The sequence below is a fragment of the Calypte anna genome, chromosome 8 (assembly GCF_003957555.1).
Source record: "Calypte anna isolate BGI_N300 chromosome 8, bCalAnn1_v1.p, whole genome shotgun sequence".
NCBI lineage: Eukaryota > Metazoa > Chordata > Aves > Apodiformes > Trochilidae > Calypte > Calypte anna.
In genome coordinates this window covers 1,642,173-1,660,867 of record NC_044254.1, presented here as the reverse complement: position 1 = coordinate 1,660,867, position 18,695 = coordinate 1,642,173, and the positions used below count along the sequence as shown (strand labels likewise).

At 39.4% G+C, this 18,695-nt stretch overlaps 1 protein-coding gene across 1 annotated transcript in view; it reads right to left on the bottom strand.

Annotated features, from left to right (window-relative positions):
- Positions 1 to 18,695, bottom strand: part of DNM3 (dynamin 3) — a 146,442-nt gene that overhangs the window by 101,330 nt on the left and 26,417 nt on the right. The window contains exons 12-15 of the mRNA XM_030455535.1: positions 18,144 to 18,214; positions 15,369 to 15,417; positions 13,699 to 13,728; positions 8,108 to 8,221 (exon numbers count right to left, since the gene is read on the bottom strand). Coding sequence (XP_030311395.1) covers positions 8,108 to 8,221; positions 13,699 to 13,728; positions 15,369 to 15,417; positions 18,144 to 18,214 — 264 coding nt within the window. The remainder of the gene's footprint in view (positions 1 to 8,107; positions 8,222 to 13,698; positions 13,729 to 15,368; positions 15,418 to 18,143; positions 18,215 to 18,695) is intronic.

The window sequence follows — 18,695 nt, the reverse complement described above, 5'->3', positions numbered from 1 at the left end:
ATTGTAACCTTTTGAAGAACTGTACCTAGATTTTACATGTAGCTGAAACTTTGCAAGTAACCAATGCTAGATGTGCTGCTGAAACCTGGGAGGGAATCCATAGGAAACCTCTGACTGTTCCAGACCAGGCTTCTGCTGTGCAGAATACAAAAGCTTTTGATTGTCAGGCAAAATTACCTCTGAAAGTTCAGGATGTGATGGAAAAAAAAACCCCAATAAATAAATAAAATGGCACAACCAGCTTTCCATCCAGATACCTGGCTGGTCACTGCCTACAAGTGATCAGCAGGGATTGATTGCTGCGGCTCTCCCGGATACTTTGAATCCCTGATTTTCTGTTAACATTGGAAAAGTTAAGTTACATTGTCCCGAATCCCACTGATAAAAACTGAATTTGTAACCGAATGTAGAAGTTTGCTTTGGTGAATTTCCAGCTGTCCTGCTAGGGGAAAAACAAAAAACAAAAAGGAAAAAAAAAAAACCAACCCAAAACCAACCCTCAGGCTGAAAGAAATCCCCACGGACAAAATAATACAAAAAGTCTGGGCTGCAATTTGATACCAGCTGAACTCCAGAGTCAGCTCCCCTAAAGTTAACACTAGTAACAAACTACTGCAACTGGAAAAAAAAAAAAATCATCTATATGGTGCTCATTATTGCAGGAAGGCTTTGAATAGCTCTACTATAAAAAGAATTAGCATAAATATGCAGCTATTCGTATTCTAACCAGCCAGCTTTGCATAATACGTGTAATATTCTAAGCAGCCTTTATGCTGTGCAAGGCTTTCATGTTATGTTTGTGATGTTTATTATTACCTTTCTCATTGCTCCTTCATTAATCAGTAGAAGTCCTACTGGGCAGAGATAGCAGCAGAGCATTGGGGTGGCTGGATCAAAGCCTACAAAGCAAGAACTAGCACTGTCACCTCCCTTAATCCCCCACCAAACCTGAGATATTTTGACTAAAAGGATTCTTTTTTTTATAGCATTTATACACTTCATACATTATCCACTCTCTCTTCCTTTATTTCATGGAAGACCATCTTTAGGATTAAATCAGTGTGCACGTACCAGTACAGTACACCCATTATAGTACCAGTAGATTGAAGTTTTTTTTCTTATTTTAATTTCAAGTGGAGCTACAACACTCAGTTAAATATAGTTAGCAGAAGAAATTAAAGGAATGGAACCAGATTAAAACTTGCATTAATATTTCTCAACCACTCTAGGTACAATTCTTGTTTTGTGTTTAGCAGATCTGCAGCTTTATGACTTAGATTTTGTTTAAGTGGTGGAAAAATGTTTTCAGAAGCTTGCTCAATTATGCTTTCAAGGAAAATAGAATCATTTGCAAATATCTTTTCTATCTAGTGCTTGCTTGCATAGCTTCTCTTTTTTTTTTTTTAATAATTCTGATCTAGAAATTAAGAAAGGAAGTCTTGTTATCCAGCCAGCACCAGGCTCTCAGCAGCAGCCTCTGTTAACTTTGCTAAATAAGCAAGGACAATGAAAATACATGGAACCAGGGTTTCCCTTATCTCAAGTCCACTATTTGCATTAATCTTTATTTTAAATGACCTTTCTGGATTTAGGAAGTGATTCCCCTCCCATACACCCATGACTCTTCAAAGTTACATTTTTAGACTGTAAGGCCGAGGTCTCGGAGGCCCCTTTGGCACGGGGCTTGGAAAGGAGGGGGGTGGAAATGCAGAGTGCAAAGCAAGAGATAGGGAAAGAAAGGCTGAATTGTTGGGAATGAATAGGGACATGGAGCCACTTCACCTCAGCAAGCAAAACATTTTCCAAGTGAATTAAATGATTCTGTGGCTCTCCCATCGTGGCACGGTTTGAGGGCAAACGAGTTCTAATTGAGCGTAATCAGAGAGAAAAAGATTTTTTCCAGAGTTATAAAAGAAGATGGTTTAAATATTCATGTTAAAAACACTAAATAGCTGTAAATTTGCTTCAAGAGAAAAAAACCAAACATGATTTTTGCAATTATTAAAAAAAAATTAGCAGGATTCAATGCACACCAAATCCTGGTGAGAGCTCCGTAAGGACGAGCCCAATGCCTGAGCCACTTGTGTGAACTAAATGAGAGAGTTCACACTACCAGAGAATGCAGAAAACCAGGGAAAGCAAATTAAAGTCACTATGGCCACTTAAACACACAAAAGTGTTCCAATATAAGGGACTTTCTTTCATCTTTAAGGAGGTTTTTTTTTCAGCACGCCCAACAAAATTAAATAGGGAAGAGGAAGAAAGCTATTTCATACTTTATATATATACATTTATTCCTTTAATGTTTAAACAAAAGGAAAAAAGCAAAAGGGTGGGGGCAAGTCAGCTTGACAGAAATAAAAATAGATCAAATAAGCATCCAAATAAGAAAAAAAAAAAAAGTTCCTTTAAAACACCCGTGCCATTTGTCATTTTTCTCCCTTGTCATTAAGTTACATTTATCTTGTGTCTTATCATCCCACTGCTTTTGAGCACCTCTGTACTTCCCAAACTCTCAGCCACTGCTATTCTCTCCTCTCCATGCTCCTTGCCCCCCTTCCTGGACTATTCCCGTGCCTCCACAGGCATTTCTGCAGACCACCCAAGTGTCAGTGCTGGATGGAAAAAATTATAACTAAAATAGCAAAATACTTCCCTAAAGATTCCAGACTTCTAGATAGAATGTGAAATTATTGTCATCTTTTAATCAAAGGCTGATGAAGCAGATTGGAAAATAAAACCCAAGACTTTTAAATAATAATTTTTACTCAGGACATAACTTTACTTTCACTTGCAAAAGGCTTTGCTTCCTAAGCTGTATTTTAATTTAAAAAACCCAACAAACTAAAATGCTAATTGAAATAATATTGAAGGTCAGGTTAAACATATAAAAAACAGAGGGAATGTCACAGTTAAGGCTGAAACTTTCCTGTATAATGCTGCTGTCCTTCTGTAATGCATTTTATGTTGCATTGCAAAACAGTTCCTAAAAATAACAACCCACCCTCAAATAAAACATCCCGATCACAACTGCAACTTCCAAGCTAGCAATAGTTAAAGTCAGAGCCTTAATAAAGGTTTCTGCAAATATAATACTGGAAATCATGGGATAGTTTTTATTGTTGTTGCATGTATTCTGAATATTCCTGAGCCCAGATACAACACCCTAAAATCTTAAGCCCTGACTTAGCAAACCAGCTGCCATTTCAAGGAATATCAGCCTTGGAGATAACTATCCAGTTGCTAATCACACCCAGGGAATTAACTGAAGGCAAAATAAATTTCTCTCAGTTCAAGATGTAAAGCTCTTTGCTGATTCTCTGATGAATTCTCCTTGTGTCCACTAATCTGAAAGACCGTGTAAGCTTTCCACGTCCAGCTTTTTCTCTCAACGTAACTCCCCTGACAGCAAACAGAAAAATCTATTCATTAAAATGCATGCTTTTGTTACTAAAATGCACGGGGTTTTTTTCTTCTTCCAATCTTTTTATACTTATAGGTTGCCAATTAATTTTACTACGCAATTCTTTTCTATTTCAAGGATCCATAACACAGAAAGTGAGACCTAATTTTCTCCCAGACTAAAGATCTTTGATAAGGAGCAAAAGCAGAAATTAGATTGTTAAATCTATAAAACATTGTTTTCTATTTGTTTTAGAAGCACTTCTGATTTGCCACTTTTGCTTTTCTTTAAACTGGTGAAGTGTGCAGGGAAAAACACACTAAAAACTTCACGTACAGCCACTAAAATGTAAGCAAGCATATTATGAAGTCAAAGCAGAACTATTTAATGCACTGGAATGACTCATAGTTTGTTCTCAACTCGTTTTTTTAATATATCTTATTCCATTTTGTTAGGTTTAAGGAAAATTTTCTTCATCTAGTCGATAAACTTACTTTGTACAGTTCCATTTGTGCCTTAGCTAAAAGGTATCTTTTTTCTTGATGGAAAAATAATGATCAGAGCTAAACCACCTGGATAATTCAATCTGAATTAATAGTCTAATTTAAACCTCAACACTATCCTCACCTTTTTGGAAATTCATCCCTTTTATACTCAGTGTTCATGCTGGAACTTTTTTAATAAGAGTTTTGCTGCTGTTGTGTGAGGGAGTTGTTTGAGAAGGGTTTGGAAGCACAAGTTTGTTGCTTACCTAAGGAGGCACTCGTGAGCAACCCTGATTTAAGAATGCCAGCAGAATAGAAAAATAATACAACTTTTTCCCCCCTTTCAAGCTCCCAGTGTGTTTTATACCTTTTGAAACAATATCCCAGTGAAGCTCCAAACATCACTGCTGAACTGGATTACAGTCACTGTGTGCATTTTGTATGCAGGAAAGTTTAGGAAAGTAGCACATCTTGTGATGTGGAATCACACTATTTGCATGCTTTTCATCTATAGCACAGTCTATATTTAACTGAAAACAAACTTATTGAGACTTCACAAAGTTCTTTTGCTTCCTTTCAAATCCAGATTTTGAAATAAAGCTAAATTTAAAGAATATGCAGAGCAACATATTAAAAACCATCATGTGTACAGATCTCATGTAATTGCAAAATTGACATAAAATGTAACTCATTTTCTTTGCAGCACATTCCCCTGCAGTGGGTTAATGTGCAAGTGGCTGCCTCCATTTATACATAAAGGTTTTTATTTTTAACAAGCCAGATTACTGTACTTATCTGCTCCTAGGAAATATGTACTGTATAAACATATCCTTTATCTTGAACTTCAGTATTTCTGTGCTTCCAAGAAGAGCAAAACCATCTGGTTAACTTACTATGTGCGAGTACAACAGGCAGGCAAAATCCTGTATGAGTTGCACAGCAAATAAAACACAGTTTTGATCCTTTCTGCTTTTCCAGATGTTCAGTGTGACCGCTCTGTTAAAATCACATCCCTGCTACATGTCAGCACAACCTGATGTACCAAAACTCTTCTTTTCTGAATAAAACCAAGTTGTGTTCTTGTTCTACAGCTCCTAATGTTTTAAAGTTTAATTATGTGTGTTCCCTCCCCCAACAACCTCCCCCCCTAACCGGAACGGTACAAACTGTTGCACAGCAGCGGTGATGGCTCCAAGGGACTGGCTGGACGGAGTTGTCATGTGTCTGCCTGTCTACACTTGCTGTGCAGAACATCCTCTCACCTGTACAGCAGGCACAGACAGGCAGTCGCATGACAACCCAGCCTGAGGGACAGCCGACACTGGGGAACCACTCTGACACACCAGAGCATCTTCACCACCAGCTCCAGCCAAGAGCCACTCGGGATCCCAGACGCCACTCAGTAACCGAGCTGTGTACGACAACCCAGCTAGAGTCAAACAGCACTGCCTATAAAAGACAATAAAACCCACTGCTGAAATTTTTACTGTGCTTCCTATAGTACTCTTTTCCTAGATGTTCTCATTAACTCACTAACACCAAGTTTTAGTTACAGGCACCCTTGCAGCACTGTTGGATGTTTTGTCCTCCCGTTTACTTCTCAGGCGTAGCTTGAATAATTTGCATTATTAGGTTACTGTCAGTATATATATATATATAAAGAACAAAATCACTAACATCTCTGCTAGCACAGAAGCTGAGAGCAGCTTATTATATGGCCAGTTAATTCTGGAAGCAGACACAGTGTCAGACTGTAGGGTCACGTCCCTCCTTTCCACTCTCTTGCATCCTCACTTTCATAGCTCCCTCCCAAACTACAGAGAGTATTTACAATTTACAATTGGGAATTATCTGTCCATTTCTAACACAAACTGCATTCATCACTAGATATTGATAATACAATCCTTTCCTATTGAAACAGAGTGGAAATATTTCAGATGGAAATAAGGGTGAAGACTTTTTTTCCTATAAATGTAAGTGTCACATTTTCAGAGGTTATCCTACAGCCCAGCTCATCATCCTTCACACACCAGTAATGCCAGTGAAACCTCTGGATGCTTTGGAAAGAAACAAAATCTCATTCTCTGTGCCCTATAAAAATGCTACACCACTTTACAAACAGCATCCTTTTGCTGACAATAAAGAACTTTTGGGTTCACAAGCTACAATGGCATTCCACATTCCCAAAATCCATTTTATCCTAATGCAGAAGCAGCTAATTCACAAACTTCACGTTTTGCAGGTTGACCCTGAAATGAACCTCAGCACAATAACTTCCAGCTCTTTGTGCTATTTCATAAATGAGAGCTAAGATGCTCAGATTAAATCTTTTGTGCAGGCATGGCTCATGGTACTTCAGTTAGCATTAAATGGAATCCTCCAGGAAAGAGAGCTATATTTGTGAGGTCAGAGAATGTGCTAATCCTCCCCCTACTTACAACAGCCTTAAAGTAGTACACAGTATTTTCCTTCCCTGGTTTTAAGGTAGTAGAAGAGCACAAAGTTACAGTGCTGGCCACACGAGCAACTCTAGACATAAGCAGAAAAAAATTCAGAACAGTAGTTACACAACTAATATATAACTAATAAACATAATGCTTTACCCACACTGCTCAAACATCAGCTTGGTATTTCCATAATTACAACCCTAAAAAGCATCCTTATGCCCTGATTCCCATCTCATCAAGGAATAAAGTCCCATTGTGTTTTTAAGCAGCAACAAAACTACATCAAAAACCCAATCTTCTGGTTTTGTTTTCATAATACTGATACAATATAATAAATTGTGACATCTGGTGCCAAAATAACGTGCTTCAAAACCCATTCCACTGGGGATTCTTCTCTATAAAGGCTGCAACTCACAAATAAAGGAAATCATTTACATCCTTCTTACAGCAACTGCAAGCAACCACTTGCATTTAGGGAGTGATTTTCATCTCAGAGCAAATTCCAGACTAGAAAAAAAGGGCTCAGCTCACACTAGAGGGGGCACACAGCACTAGAGGGCCCCCCAAGCACTGAAGCTTTGTCAAGGATGTGTTCAGAGCCCTGTGGTCCACAAGCTACTTCATTTCTTCCTGGAGACAGAGGGGGAACAAACTCCTCGTGGGGGCAAAAGAAGAAAGCTGAGACTTTCTGCATCTTCCCCAGCTGCAGCTGAGAGGCCCTTGGTGCTGTGCAAGGACTGGAGAAAGGATCAGCCCCAGACACATAAATATGGGTATCACTTCACACATCACTGAGGAGCACATCTCCTACCAGGCTGGAAACACAACAGCATGCAGCCATTTCAGGAATCAGCTGAGAACAAGATGTGACAGCTACCAAACCCAAGCTGAAAGTGAGGAGAACGTTTTGAAAGGGAAGAAACGTAATTATAAAAATTGGAATTCAGCCAGGAGATGGAACGTTTACTTCTTTGCTTTCAGAAGGCAGTAGTTCTGTTTCTGAAACAGAAAGTCACTGGTCTTTTGATGAACCTAATGGTCAAGCTGCAGCTTTGATCATGTTTGTCTTCAGAAAGCACCTAAAACCAGACTTTCTGCTAAGTCCTGCTGAGAAAGGCCTAGTAAAAAAAAAAACCCCAAAAAACCCAAACTAAAACAAAACCAAATCCCCAACAAAACTTTGTGAACTCTTTCCCAGAACAGAATAATCAAACTATGCAGCAACTTTGTACTTAAGGAGGAACTTCCACCAGCAAAGCATAAAATCCTCTGCTGTTATCTTCTCTTACCACTCTTAGAAATTGCTGAGTTATCTTCCCTGTTGGCCTGAATGAACTCCTGGTATTTCCATGACTCTCAAAATACAACTGTTTGGCAATTCATAGAATGGCTGAGGTTGGAACATTAATCTATTGTTATCTTATCAATTAAGTGACACTGATCTAAAATATGCATATGAAAATCAGTGACCAATTCCCTCCATACACCAAGTGACTTGCAGACAACCACACAATTTCTTACAGGAGCTGCATAGCAGAAGACATTCTGTAAGCATTTTCAGGAATAATTATCCTTCAAACTAAATAAAGATGAGACTGAAAAAAGCAGTGCCAAAATCACCTCCAAAATTGCCATGACAAATCTTAGATGCACCTCCAAGGGCTTGAGATGGAACACAGCAATTAATTATATATTAATTTTTAAGCTAGTATCAGAAAACTGAATAAATACTGGGATTTTTTTCCTCATAGAATAAGTTGTTCATTGCTTACCTCATCATCTTTATACCAGGACAGGCTCTCTGCAGTTAGAACGAACCAGTATTCCTTGGATCCTCCTTTCATGATGCCAATATTGTTGATGGTCAGCCAACCTTTCCTGATGACCTGTGCAGAGGTGCAGTCAGGCACAACTTTAGTCCATTATTCACTTGACATTAATTCTGCTGCTGCATTAATTCTTTTAAATAAATACTTTTTAAATAAAAAAAAAAAACAAATGGTGTGGTTTTTTCAGTCTTTGCAAATTCAACAGTTTCTGCAGGCTCTTATCATTCAAGACAAAAAAAAGTAAAGAAAAAAAAAAGTGGAAAAAGAGAGAAGCCCAAGTATTATCATGTTGTACTCAGAGCAAGTATGAGTGCATTAAGGATTGTGTAAATTGGAAGATATTTATTTGCTCTATAATAATACATTGTAAAAAGCCACACAACTTCATATATACCAATTCTGTTCTAATTGTTAAGGTCATCTGTAAAGCTGGAAATTAGGAAAACACCTGGAGATTGTGGTAAAGGGAGTGGCTGCTGGCACACACTGGGCATCTTCCAAAGAGGGTGAAAAAGGGGACAAAATGGAGAGGTCTTTTATGGTTAGTTTTAAATTAAGTTAGGAAGCAGAAAAGAGAGGTGTATGAGAGCTATTATCCCCTCCTAAGTTAGAAGAGGGAAAGAGGGGGCAATAAAAAATACAGGGAAATGGGCAGTGCAGAACTTCACAAAACTGATCCAATGCAAAGGTGAAAGAATCCATAAGAACAGCAGAGCTGTAAATACTGAGGCCAGGAGGCTACAGCTTGCAGAGAAGGAACAAAAAAACTTGAGAGGAATGAGACACTCCAGAGATGAAGAGAAAGGTAACAAGAACTGTCTTCTGGATCATACAGAAACTTGGAATTGTATTGGAAGATTTGTTTTCCAATACACAGATGAGAAAGCAGAGATTCCTTCCCACCACACTCTGAACAAGACACCAGAACTGTCTAACCAGCCAATGCAGGGAACTTCAGCCTCTGGGCAACACCCTCTGCTTGCCTCTGAAGTATTGAGGTGGAAGGAAAAAGAGGATGCTAAGTCAAAAGGCTGTGTTGCTCCCTTTAAAGCATGGATCAACATCCAGAAAGCAGCCAGGCCAGCACACTGCTGAGAACTGGGCTGGAGATACATCCCAGAGAAGGTAAAAAGTTTGAGCCAGATGTCCCAGTGCAGCTACAGAGGAGGTTTGTAGGAGCAAACTGATGAGAAACACCTCAGTAGCACCTTGAAGAGAAAGGGATAGAATCATACTGCTTTTCCTTTCAGTATTTCCCCTCCCTTTACCATGGGCTTTGCAGCACCTTGGTAAGAGTCACATCTTCTCAGGTGGCAATGAACACATTTGTGGGAGAGGTCTCACACCAAGATGTTTAAATCTCAACTCTGCATTTAAGAAGGAAGCTTCCAATATGGAATAATGTAGGCACTCATTTCATAGTTCCCAAAGACTGCCTTGCTCCTGGCCAACACATCTCCCCCCAAATGCAGAGCCAGTGTTGGGGGTGGATAGAAAGAAGCTGACTTGCTAATATAAACATTGGTCACTGTCTTGTAGAGGAAGGAATTTGCCAGTTGTTTCCTCAAAAATCCTGTGTGCTGAGGATTAGATCCAGCTGTCATTCCCACACAACACTGCAGAGAGCAGGGCTCTGAGCTATTGATTGTAACATCTTGGGTACATGGATTTTCCCATAGAAATTTCTATGGGATTATCTGCACACCTCTGGGAAAGCAGGGGACAATGTCCTCTAAAATATCCTGGACATCACAACAGATCAGAACTATCCCAAATACTTGGAAGAGGTTCCAGGGGACATCAAGAGGAAGATGACCTAGTGTGCTGAGCCTTTTTTCATTGACTTGTTCCCATTTCCCAGGCACATTTTGTTCACCACAAAGAGCTACACCTTCAAAATACCCAGCACCAGTGTTGGGAGCAGGGAGATCAAGGTCTAAGTGGAAAACAAAGTGGGACTAAGCAGCAGCAGCACAGTTTTACTTCCAGATAAGCCAAATGACATGTTAGACTCCAGCCAATTTCTCCAAAAATGACTCAAGCTATATTTTAGTAGTAAGTGTCCTCCCATGGCAATAAGTAGCAAGGATTTTCAAAGAGACTTTTGAAGTTAAAAAAAACAACTGACAGGGAGAGGTGGGGGAGGTGTTTGCTGTGTTTGTTTTGTTTTTTTTTTTTAACTGTTGTGTTAGCTGCCTTGTGTAGTAAAAATGAAAAAGCAGTGTGTTTCATTACTGTTTTCAGTAACCCATTTTCAGGCTGGTTTGTGTTTAAGAGATCCATTTCAATACTTCATTTGAGATCATATTTCAGAATGTCTCTCTGTGGAACCCGGATCCCAGTGACATCAGTTAAGAACTTCAGGAAGGTGAAATATATGGCAATAGCCTCTGCAGCCAATATTCTGCCCATGCAGGACTCCATGTACAGGATGAACAAGAGATGACACAGTTCCTTCCTTCAGGATCCTGAGACCTAATCTGGCTGCCTGAAAAATGAAACTTAGAGGGTAGGAATGTACATGAGCAGGCTAGAAGGAAGTCATTTTCTGACAGTTCAGCTGCACAAACCCCAAACTGTCTCTGTTGTTCAACTTCACCACCATTTAAAGGATAAACAGGAAAGCAGGATTTAATATGAGTCCATTTTCTGTATTTCTGCAGGGCTTAGGCATTCCATTAAATCAAATGTGGTATTTGTAAAAGAAATATATATTTCTATACAGAGAGAACAAAAAGAACCAGAAAGTGCTCAAAGTTTTTAAAAGAAGTATTTGAAAGGTGACTTCAAGGTAGGTGAGAGATAAGTGAAGCTGAGTGGGCAGACAGAAATCCAAGTGGGAAACTCATGAGACTGGATCCTTCCACAGCAACACCAGCAGCAGCTTTGCTCAGTCTCCAGGAGCTTCTACTGCAGCTGTGCTACAGAAATCCACTGAAATAAAACTGAACACAGATCAGGACCCAGCACTGCTCTGTCTTCTAATCACTGCCATAACCATGTGTGCTACAAAACAGTAAGAACCTTGAGAGAATAGAAACTGCAAAACCTGCTCTGTAAAACATCCTTCCAAGCTATTGGTTCTAACATGAAGATTCTCACTCCAGAGGCTAAAAAGGAAGAACAGAGCAGAAGGAAAGCCTAATGCAGCATTTCTCTGTAATTCATCAGAGTATAAACTGATCAAATCTGTTTTGATACTGAAAAGAAGATCTTTTGACACTGCTTCCCCCAAAATCACTGTACATTGCAAAATTAAGTAACAACAGTGGCTGAAGTCCTACACATGCCTACTTTAAAGAAAAACTGTATTTACTGAAGCAAAGAACTCAATATTGAAAATCTGAAAGATGCTTCTTGATGTAGTTAAATAAGGACTGAGGTGATTAAGTCACTCATGAAGAAATCTTAACCTAAAAAATAAGTATAGTTAAAGGGGATTTAGACCAGCAGTAATCCTCATGTCTTGATTGAGTTAAAATTCAAGAGCACCATGTCTCATTCCATGGTATCTCAACATTTAGCAGCAAGTGACTGTCCATGGGCACCAACTCTCCTATAAAAGCACCTGCAATTGTTAATAAAATGGCCTTCTCATACTTTTTCATGACACCTCACTGACCATGACACAAGCTTCCATTTCCTTCTACTTGCTTCAGGAAAAAAAAACCAAAATGTCTGTAATTTTTTTTTTTTTCATGCAAGGTAAGAGGGTTTATGTATCTCATGAGGAAAAGAGGCAGGAAAGCAGCTACAGAGCAGGATGAAGAAAAAAGAAAGAAAAAAAAGGAAAAAAAAGAAAGAAAAATAAGGGTTACTATGGAAAGAGTTACATATTAGCACAATGGGGTCTGAATGCTTCTTGTGTCCCAAACACTTTACTCAGATTGCTGGCATAATATTTTAGGAGATGCAGGTCAGCCAAAGCTACCAAAGCACTTGGGGAATGGCTGGGAAGTCCTGGTTCAGAATAAGCCCTTTCTCCAATTCTAGGGGCTTCCTCAAGCACTGCAGGACATTTTGTTGCAGAAATAAAACACAAAAGGGAATTTCATCTAAATAAATTCCTCTCCAATCTGAGTATCCTGCAATCTCACACCCAGAGCAAGCAATTGGGCACATGGAGCAATGCCACCTTCACAGGTTTATCATGAAGGGAAGGTTTAAACACAAAATGTCAGTCACCCAAACACATCTCACCACACAAAAAGCAGAGTTTAGAGTGGGTCAGCTCTCAGGAGCCAGAGCTTGCCATGTAAAACCAAGCAGTGCACTGATTATTTCAAGCAAATTAGCAGACAGACTAACCTGTGGCTTAAAAAGAAACTTTGTGGAGCCAGGTCAAAACCTCAGACGGTAGCAAAAGAAAGACAAACATAAAAGGCCAAGAGATTAAGCATGAGAGGATAAATTAGTAGTAGAGGAAAAGGGAGCAAAGACATGTTAAAAGGAACTGGCATTATATTCCTCCCCAAAAAGCAATATTGTTGTGCTCAACTTATTTCCAAGATTCACAGAAATGGTTAAGAGTTATCTGCATCATTCCAGTTCAAAGCAAGCTACAAGAAAGGAAAACAAGGGATTGTGAAGGAGCATCCCCCAGTTTTGGGAAAGCTGAATGATCTTGATCTCCTAAGAGATTCAGTTCCACTGCTGTTAGAATCAGTGCTGCTTAGTCCTGTTTCCTTTATTGAACATAAGTTTAACTTAAGTTTGTTTAAGAGGATAAGAAATATAATTTATGTAGCAATAAACAAGAAAACAGGTTTTCAACATAGATTTTACCAAGAGATGCACAGGATAGAAATTTACTTCTTACACCTAAACATCAACAAACCAGGAGTGACTTCTTATAAAATTAACTGTTGTTTAGACCATTAATTCTAATTAGTAATATTAAAAACATTCAGATCTTTGTTTACTCATGGGATGGCAAGGTTAGAAAAGAATCAGTCCATGATATATTGATCCTCCTGGTGCTACAAAAAGAATGCTAAAAAGGTTTTAAATATTTCTAAATTCATTACTAAAACTCACTTTTTCTGTCAGAAGTAATTCCTTTACATGAACAAACCACCAAGCACAGTACCTGTACCCACAACCAGCATGTTCATTTACACAACAGCTAAGGATTCCTTTTGGTTACCAGAAACTTATTTGTCCACCTTTCAGAAAGAGGTTTCTCCACGAAGAGAGGCACTTACATCAGATAAAAACTGCTTTCCAGTTATAGAAACAAACAAACACCAATTAGTCCTTTTAGTCTGAGAAACTCAGTCAATTAGAAACATATTCAGGTTATTCCAACTTTTCTACAAGGTGTTAGAGGACTCCACACTTGTAACAGCAGGTTAGTAGCCGTTAGGTGATGAGCTGCAATTATCCTTTGTTGAGGAAGTGTTAGAGACAAGGCAGTTTAACATTAAATAGTTTAGTAGCAAGTATTCAACAGACCAAGGTGTTAGAGACAAACTTTGCCCTCTGGGAAGCTAAATGAAAAAGCAACAATAAAGCTTACAGAACTTAGCTCGTACAATTTGCCTTGAAGGCGGTAGATTGGTTCCCTGCAACAGCAAATTGCAAAAATGAAGTTGGATTTCAGCAACATTTTCTCTGCACATTTCTTTTCAACTCCAAACAATTGACTTACAAACATCTGTGTATCATGGTTACCACAAAAGGATCAGCAAAGTTCTTTATGCCAAAAGTAAGCACGTTTTAACATTTCATTAGAACCACCAAGATCTTCCCCACTTCTTTGTAGAAACATTCACTCAATTGAAAAAGCATTCATTTTACTTGTGTGTTTTGGAGGAGTCAAATACTTGGAGTCAAATACTTGGTCCATTTTCCTTTTATAGGACACTTCAAAGTGATGACAAGTGTTGTGTTTGACACATGTCCCAGCACAGCTAGATAAGAAATCTCCCCTGACAGGGGAGAGACCAATCCTTGAAGCCATTTCAGTGTTCAGACCTCTCAACTTTTTTCATTTTACTCCAAACCATATATTACACCCCAAACACCACTGGTCAGGCTGGCCAGGCTCTGGGTGAGCATCACATCCAACAATTTCATGGAATATTTTAGCTAAGATCTCAAAAATCACTAGGAATTTTTGGGGGAGAGGAAAAGGTTGGGATTTCCATCTCCCAAAAGACAAATAAGTTTTTAAACTTAGTTCTTTTTTTAACAGAACTCATCTCTAGCAGCCAAAGAGACACTTACTGAAATGTCAGGTTTCTCACCTGAAGGATCTAAACCCAGGGGTCACATTTTAAAACCTCGACCTCTCCTGAGGATTGTTTGGCCAAATTGCACCACGAAACAAAACATGAGGAAGTCATTCAATACAGGTAATTATTTACTACAAATTTTCACTGTTTTATTTTTACTAGAACTTTCATTTCCATTTAAAGCATGTGCCATTTCCATATGTCAAGGTAACTTTTTTTTTTTTCTGTTTTAGACTTTGCAAAACCCTCAAAGTTGAAGCATTTTCATTATTTTCACATCATATTAAAAAAAAAAAAAAGGACTGATCCTGTACAGTACTGAGCACCCCTGGCCCAACAAAAGCAAAGAAGCAGCCAAGCTCAGGAGCATTTAGCACCTTGCAGAATCAATCCCATATTCTTGCATAATAAAAAGAAACAATTTCATTAATGAATATCAGTGAAAATGCTAATTAATCTGAGATCAGAACCAGTCATTCTTTGTTTACTCTGAGAGAGGCCTAAGGTACACAGTCAACTGAAACTTTTCAGAAGAGGTGAAGGTAACTCTCCTCTTGGTTGCTGAATTGACCTTCACTGCTGTTCAACTCTGACTACTTAAGAAACAGCAACACAACTGTGCCAAAGCACACCAGTACTCACCAGTGGTTTGGGACTCTGAAATTCACAAGTTTCCAGTTAAGGACAAAACAGATTGATGCAAAACATGAAAGATTCAACACACCAAAAGGCAAGGGAGGGGAGACACTAAGCAGCAGTGCAAGCAGTAGCAGAAATATTAATAAATGATGGTAACAATGGAAGCTGAGTGCTCTGAAACATTCAATACAAGAATGTGATGATGACACATTTTATGGTTGAAGCAGAAAAGGAAAATTTAACATTTAGAGGAAATAAAGACAGCCAAGAAACCAAACAGCTTGGATTAACTTGCACATGCCATTATCCATTCTCTGTTAGGTGCCTACCTGATTTCCCACTGCACTTTTGTTAACCTGACTGCTTCTTTGTTGGGCACTAAGGGAAGCAGAGGAAAAGAGTTATAGTGAAGAGCTTGGAACTGAGGCAGTTACCAAGGACCAGATTTCCAGCAGTCACAGCTCCTTCTGACTGCAGTTTAGGGTAACACCCAAGGTAACAAAGACAGACAGCAAAATCATTGCATATGTGTGCATATTCCAAGTGCTTTTTCCTCCAGTTTAGGACAGATGGGACACACAGCAGAGAGCTCTTATTAATCACCTCCTTTGTACCAACATCCTACTAGGGCTGGGAAAGGTTACTAACAGCACAGAGGAATTATGGCTCATGTGGGTAACTCTGGAAACATCAGCCTCTATAAATATTCAGAAGAGACAAAAAGCAAGGCATTTCTTTTACTTAGGGCAGCACAACAAAATCCTCCCCTGCTGGAGGCTCCTTAAAACCTTTGTCTTGACAGTTTGTTTTGGAGATTATTCTAATATTTATATGCACTTTGAGGGTGTAAATATAACCAATGGATAAAGCAGTCACAAAGCTGATTCAAAAAGCTGCAGTCAGACAAGAATAGAGTATTTGAAATTAAACCATATTCAAAATATTTTGCTCAGCTCTTTAATTCTGGTAATCCCAGGTTTGGAAACAAAACACCACTCCTCTCTCAAAAACATGCAAGTTTCCATTAACTCTAAAAGCATTTGCATCACATGGTGGTTTGTGTTAAGCCACAAAATTAAAATATTGCTGGAAAGAGAAAGAAAAGTGTTCAGTGAGCAGGTTTTAGCTACTCCACCACCAGAGGGGCCACTGCTAACAGGAAGTTTTGCTTGGATTAGGTTATACCATTTCACCAAGCATTGATTAACTGAAGAAAAAAGCATCCAAATTATGTGAGCAACAAACACTGCTCAGAAAGATTAAGAAAAGAAGCTGTGCTTGGATCACAGACTATGGGCCAATACCACAACTGGTTTGGGCACAGCTGCTGTACCAAAGAATTGCTGAAGCACCAAACTCCTCACCAGTTCTGATCTGTCATTTGAGAAACACAGAGGAGGTGGCTCTAGCAAACATAAATACCATGCTTTGGGGTTTTTCTTTTGTTTGTTGTTTTTTAATTTCTTTTTATCACCTTAGGAAAGCTAATTAGACCACTAGGATCCAATTAGGAATCCATGTCTTTTAGAAATAGCCCAGCAACTGTTCTAAATAGAAATGACTCTTTACGTAGAGTGAAGCATGTAGCTCTGAGTTACATCTACTGGTATCAACCCTAATCCTGGTGTTTTGCCCCTCATTCTGCTGGATGAAACAAACATTAACATTCTAAGCTTTTAGGCATTTTTAAATCCTTCTCAAGTCAATTCACATCACACTGCACCTGCCTTAGGCCCTGCACTGTTGCCAGGTAGTTTGAACTGCCTTCTGCTCTCATTCTTCTGAACAAGCCCCAGCATCATCATCCACGAGCAGGACTTTTCCAGAGGAGAGGCAAAGAAACAGCTCCAGGTATAGCAGGCACTTCAGAATTCAAGACTATAAACCATGGAAGGGTCTGACTTGACACAAGGAAAAGTCTTTTCACACTAAGGAGTGACAAGCATTGGAACTGGCTGCAGATAGAGGCTGGAGAATCTCCAATTTTTGGAAGTCTTCCAGATCTGAATAACCTGAATAACCTGGTCTGAACTCAGCATCTATCTCCCCTCCTCTGAAGCAGGAGGCTGGACACTGTGACTTCCCCAGGTCACCAAACACACTGTGAATGGAGTGTTTTTAGCAGGCTTTTTCCTGCCAGAAAAGGATGAAGAGAAGTAAATAACAGGCAGGTTGTTATCTTGACCTCTGGAAGGCCACTTACCATTCCTACAGCATCCTGTCATTTGTCAAGAGAACTGATAAAGGTAGCAAGGACCAGCAAACACTTCTAGAGAAAGTTGCTCAAACCAAACACATAAACAGAGCCTGGCTTTGCCTCCTCCCCAGAGCTTACAGAACTCCCTGTTTTGAACCTTTAAGCAACACTGCTGAAGCTCTAGACCTTCCTTCTCAGTGCTAACTAGAACAGGCCACAGCATAACACATCCTCTGGTGTCAAACTTGGTTGCCAGCTTCCCACTTGAATGAAACCTGTGGTACTTCCAAACCCTGTTATGGCAAAACCAGCATGAGTCTGAACAGAAGGAACACTTATTCTTCAAAGAGTGAAGACATCTTTAATGTTTTTCCTAGTGTCAAAAAGTTGGTATGAAGTCCCCAAGGCACAAATTGCTGGAAGCTGAGGGAGAACATTCTGGAGAATATTCTCACAGCCTTTTCAATGAAGTGAGGAGCAGGGCAAAGCAGGCCCTGCAGGGCATTCTGCTACTATTCTTCTCTCCAGCCAAGCAGCAGGCACACATAATGCTGAGGCATCCATTCCTCTGAAGGAAACTGTTTCACACAGAATCACAGCTCCCAAAATATGCATTAGACACAATGTAGAGACCACCAATAGGACATTTCTGTGGTGCTAAAACACAGACAGTAAGGGCACTGGCTCAACAAGGCTTCTTTTTAAGATGCAAGATAAAATTCAGGTTCAGTGAGACCAAACTGGGGTAAAGAATCCCCTACAAGAGGGAGACAGTTCAACACTGAGACAGAGCACCCTCCTGCAGGACTGAGACTCTGTACCTTGCATCTTCACTGTCACTCTTCAGGATGTTTTGAACTTAGTAAAACAAACAGAAAAAATCCTGACAAAGTCTCTATATACATACTTTGCAAAGCCAATGAAGTCTTCGTGGTTGGTGTTGATGTAAGAAACCTGGATATCAATCAAGAGCAGCACCTGCCAGGGAGACAGGAGAGCAAAAAAGGGTGGGTAAGATGCAGGAGAAAAACTGAGGAAAAAGCAGGAAGAAAAGAGCAGACCTTCTGAGTTTTCTGCATGACTGCATATTGCATTCTCACAACTGTTCAAGCCAAAAGCAACAATATTTTTAAAATCCAACCTCTTCTGCTTGTCTGTTCATTTAATAAACTAGGCTATGGAAGAGCTATTCCCCCTTCCTATTTTTCCCTGACAGGCCCTGTTTTCACTGTCTTGGCCCTTAGCCCACTTCATTAAGACCAAGCAAACACAACCAGAGAGAGTATAATAACACATAACATAGATTCTAGCTCTCCATTTTGCAAGGTAAGCAAAATTCTATTTGTAGCATTCCAGCCAAGTCAGCAAGGAACCCAGAACCCAAAACCTAAAATCAGCACACCTGAATTTTCTTTAGGTATTACACAAAGAAGGGATAGGTAAGCTACTCCTGTGGCCC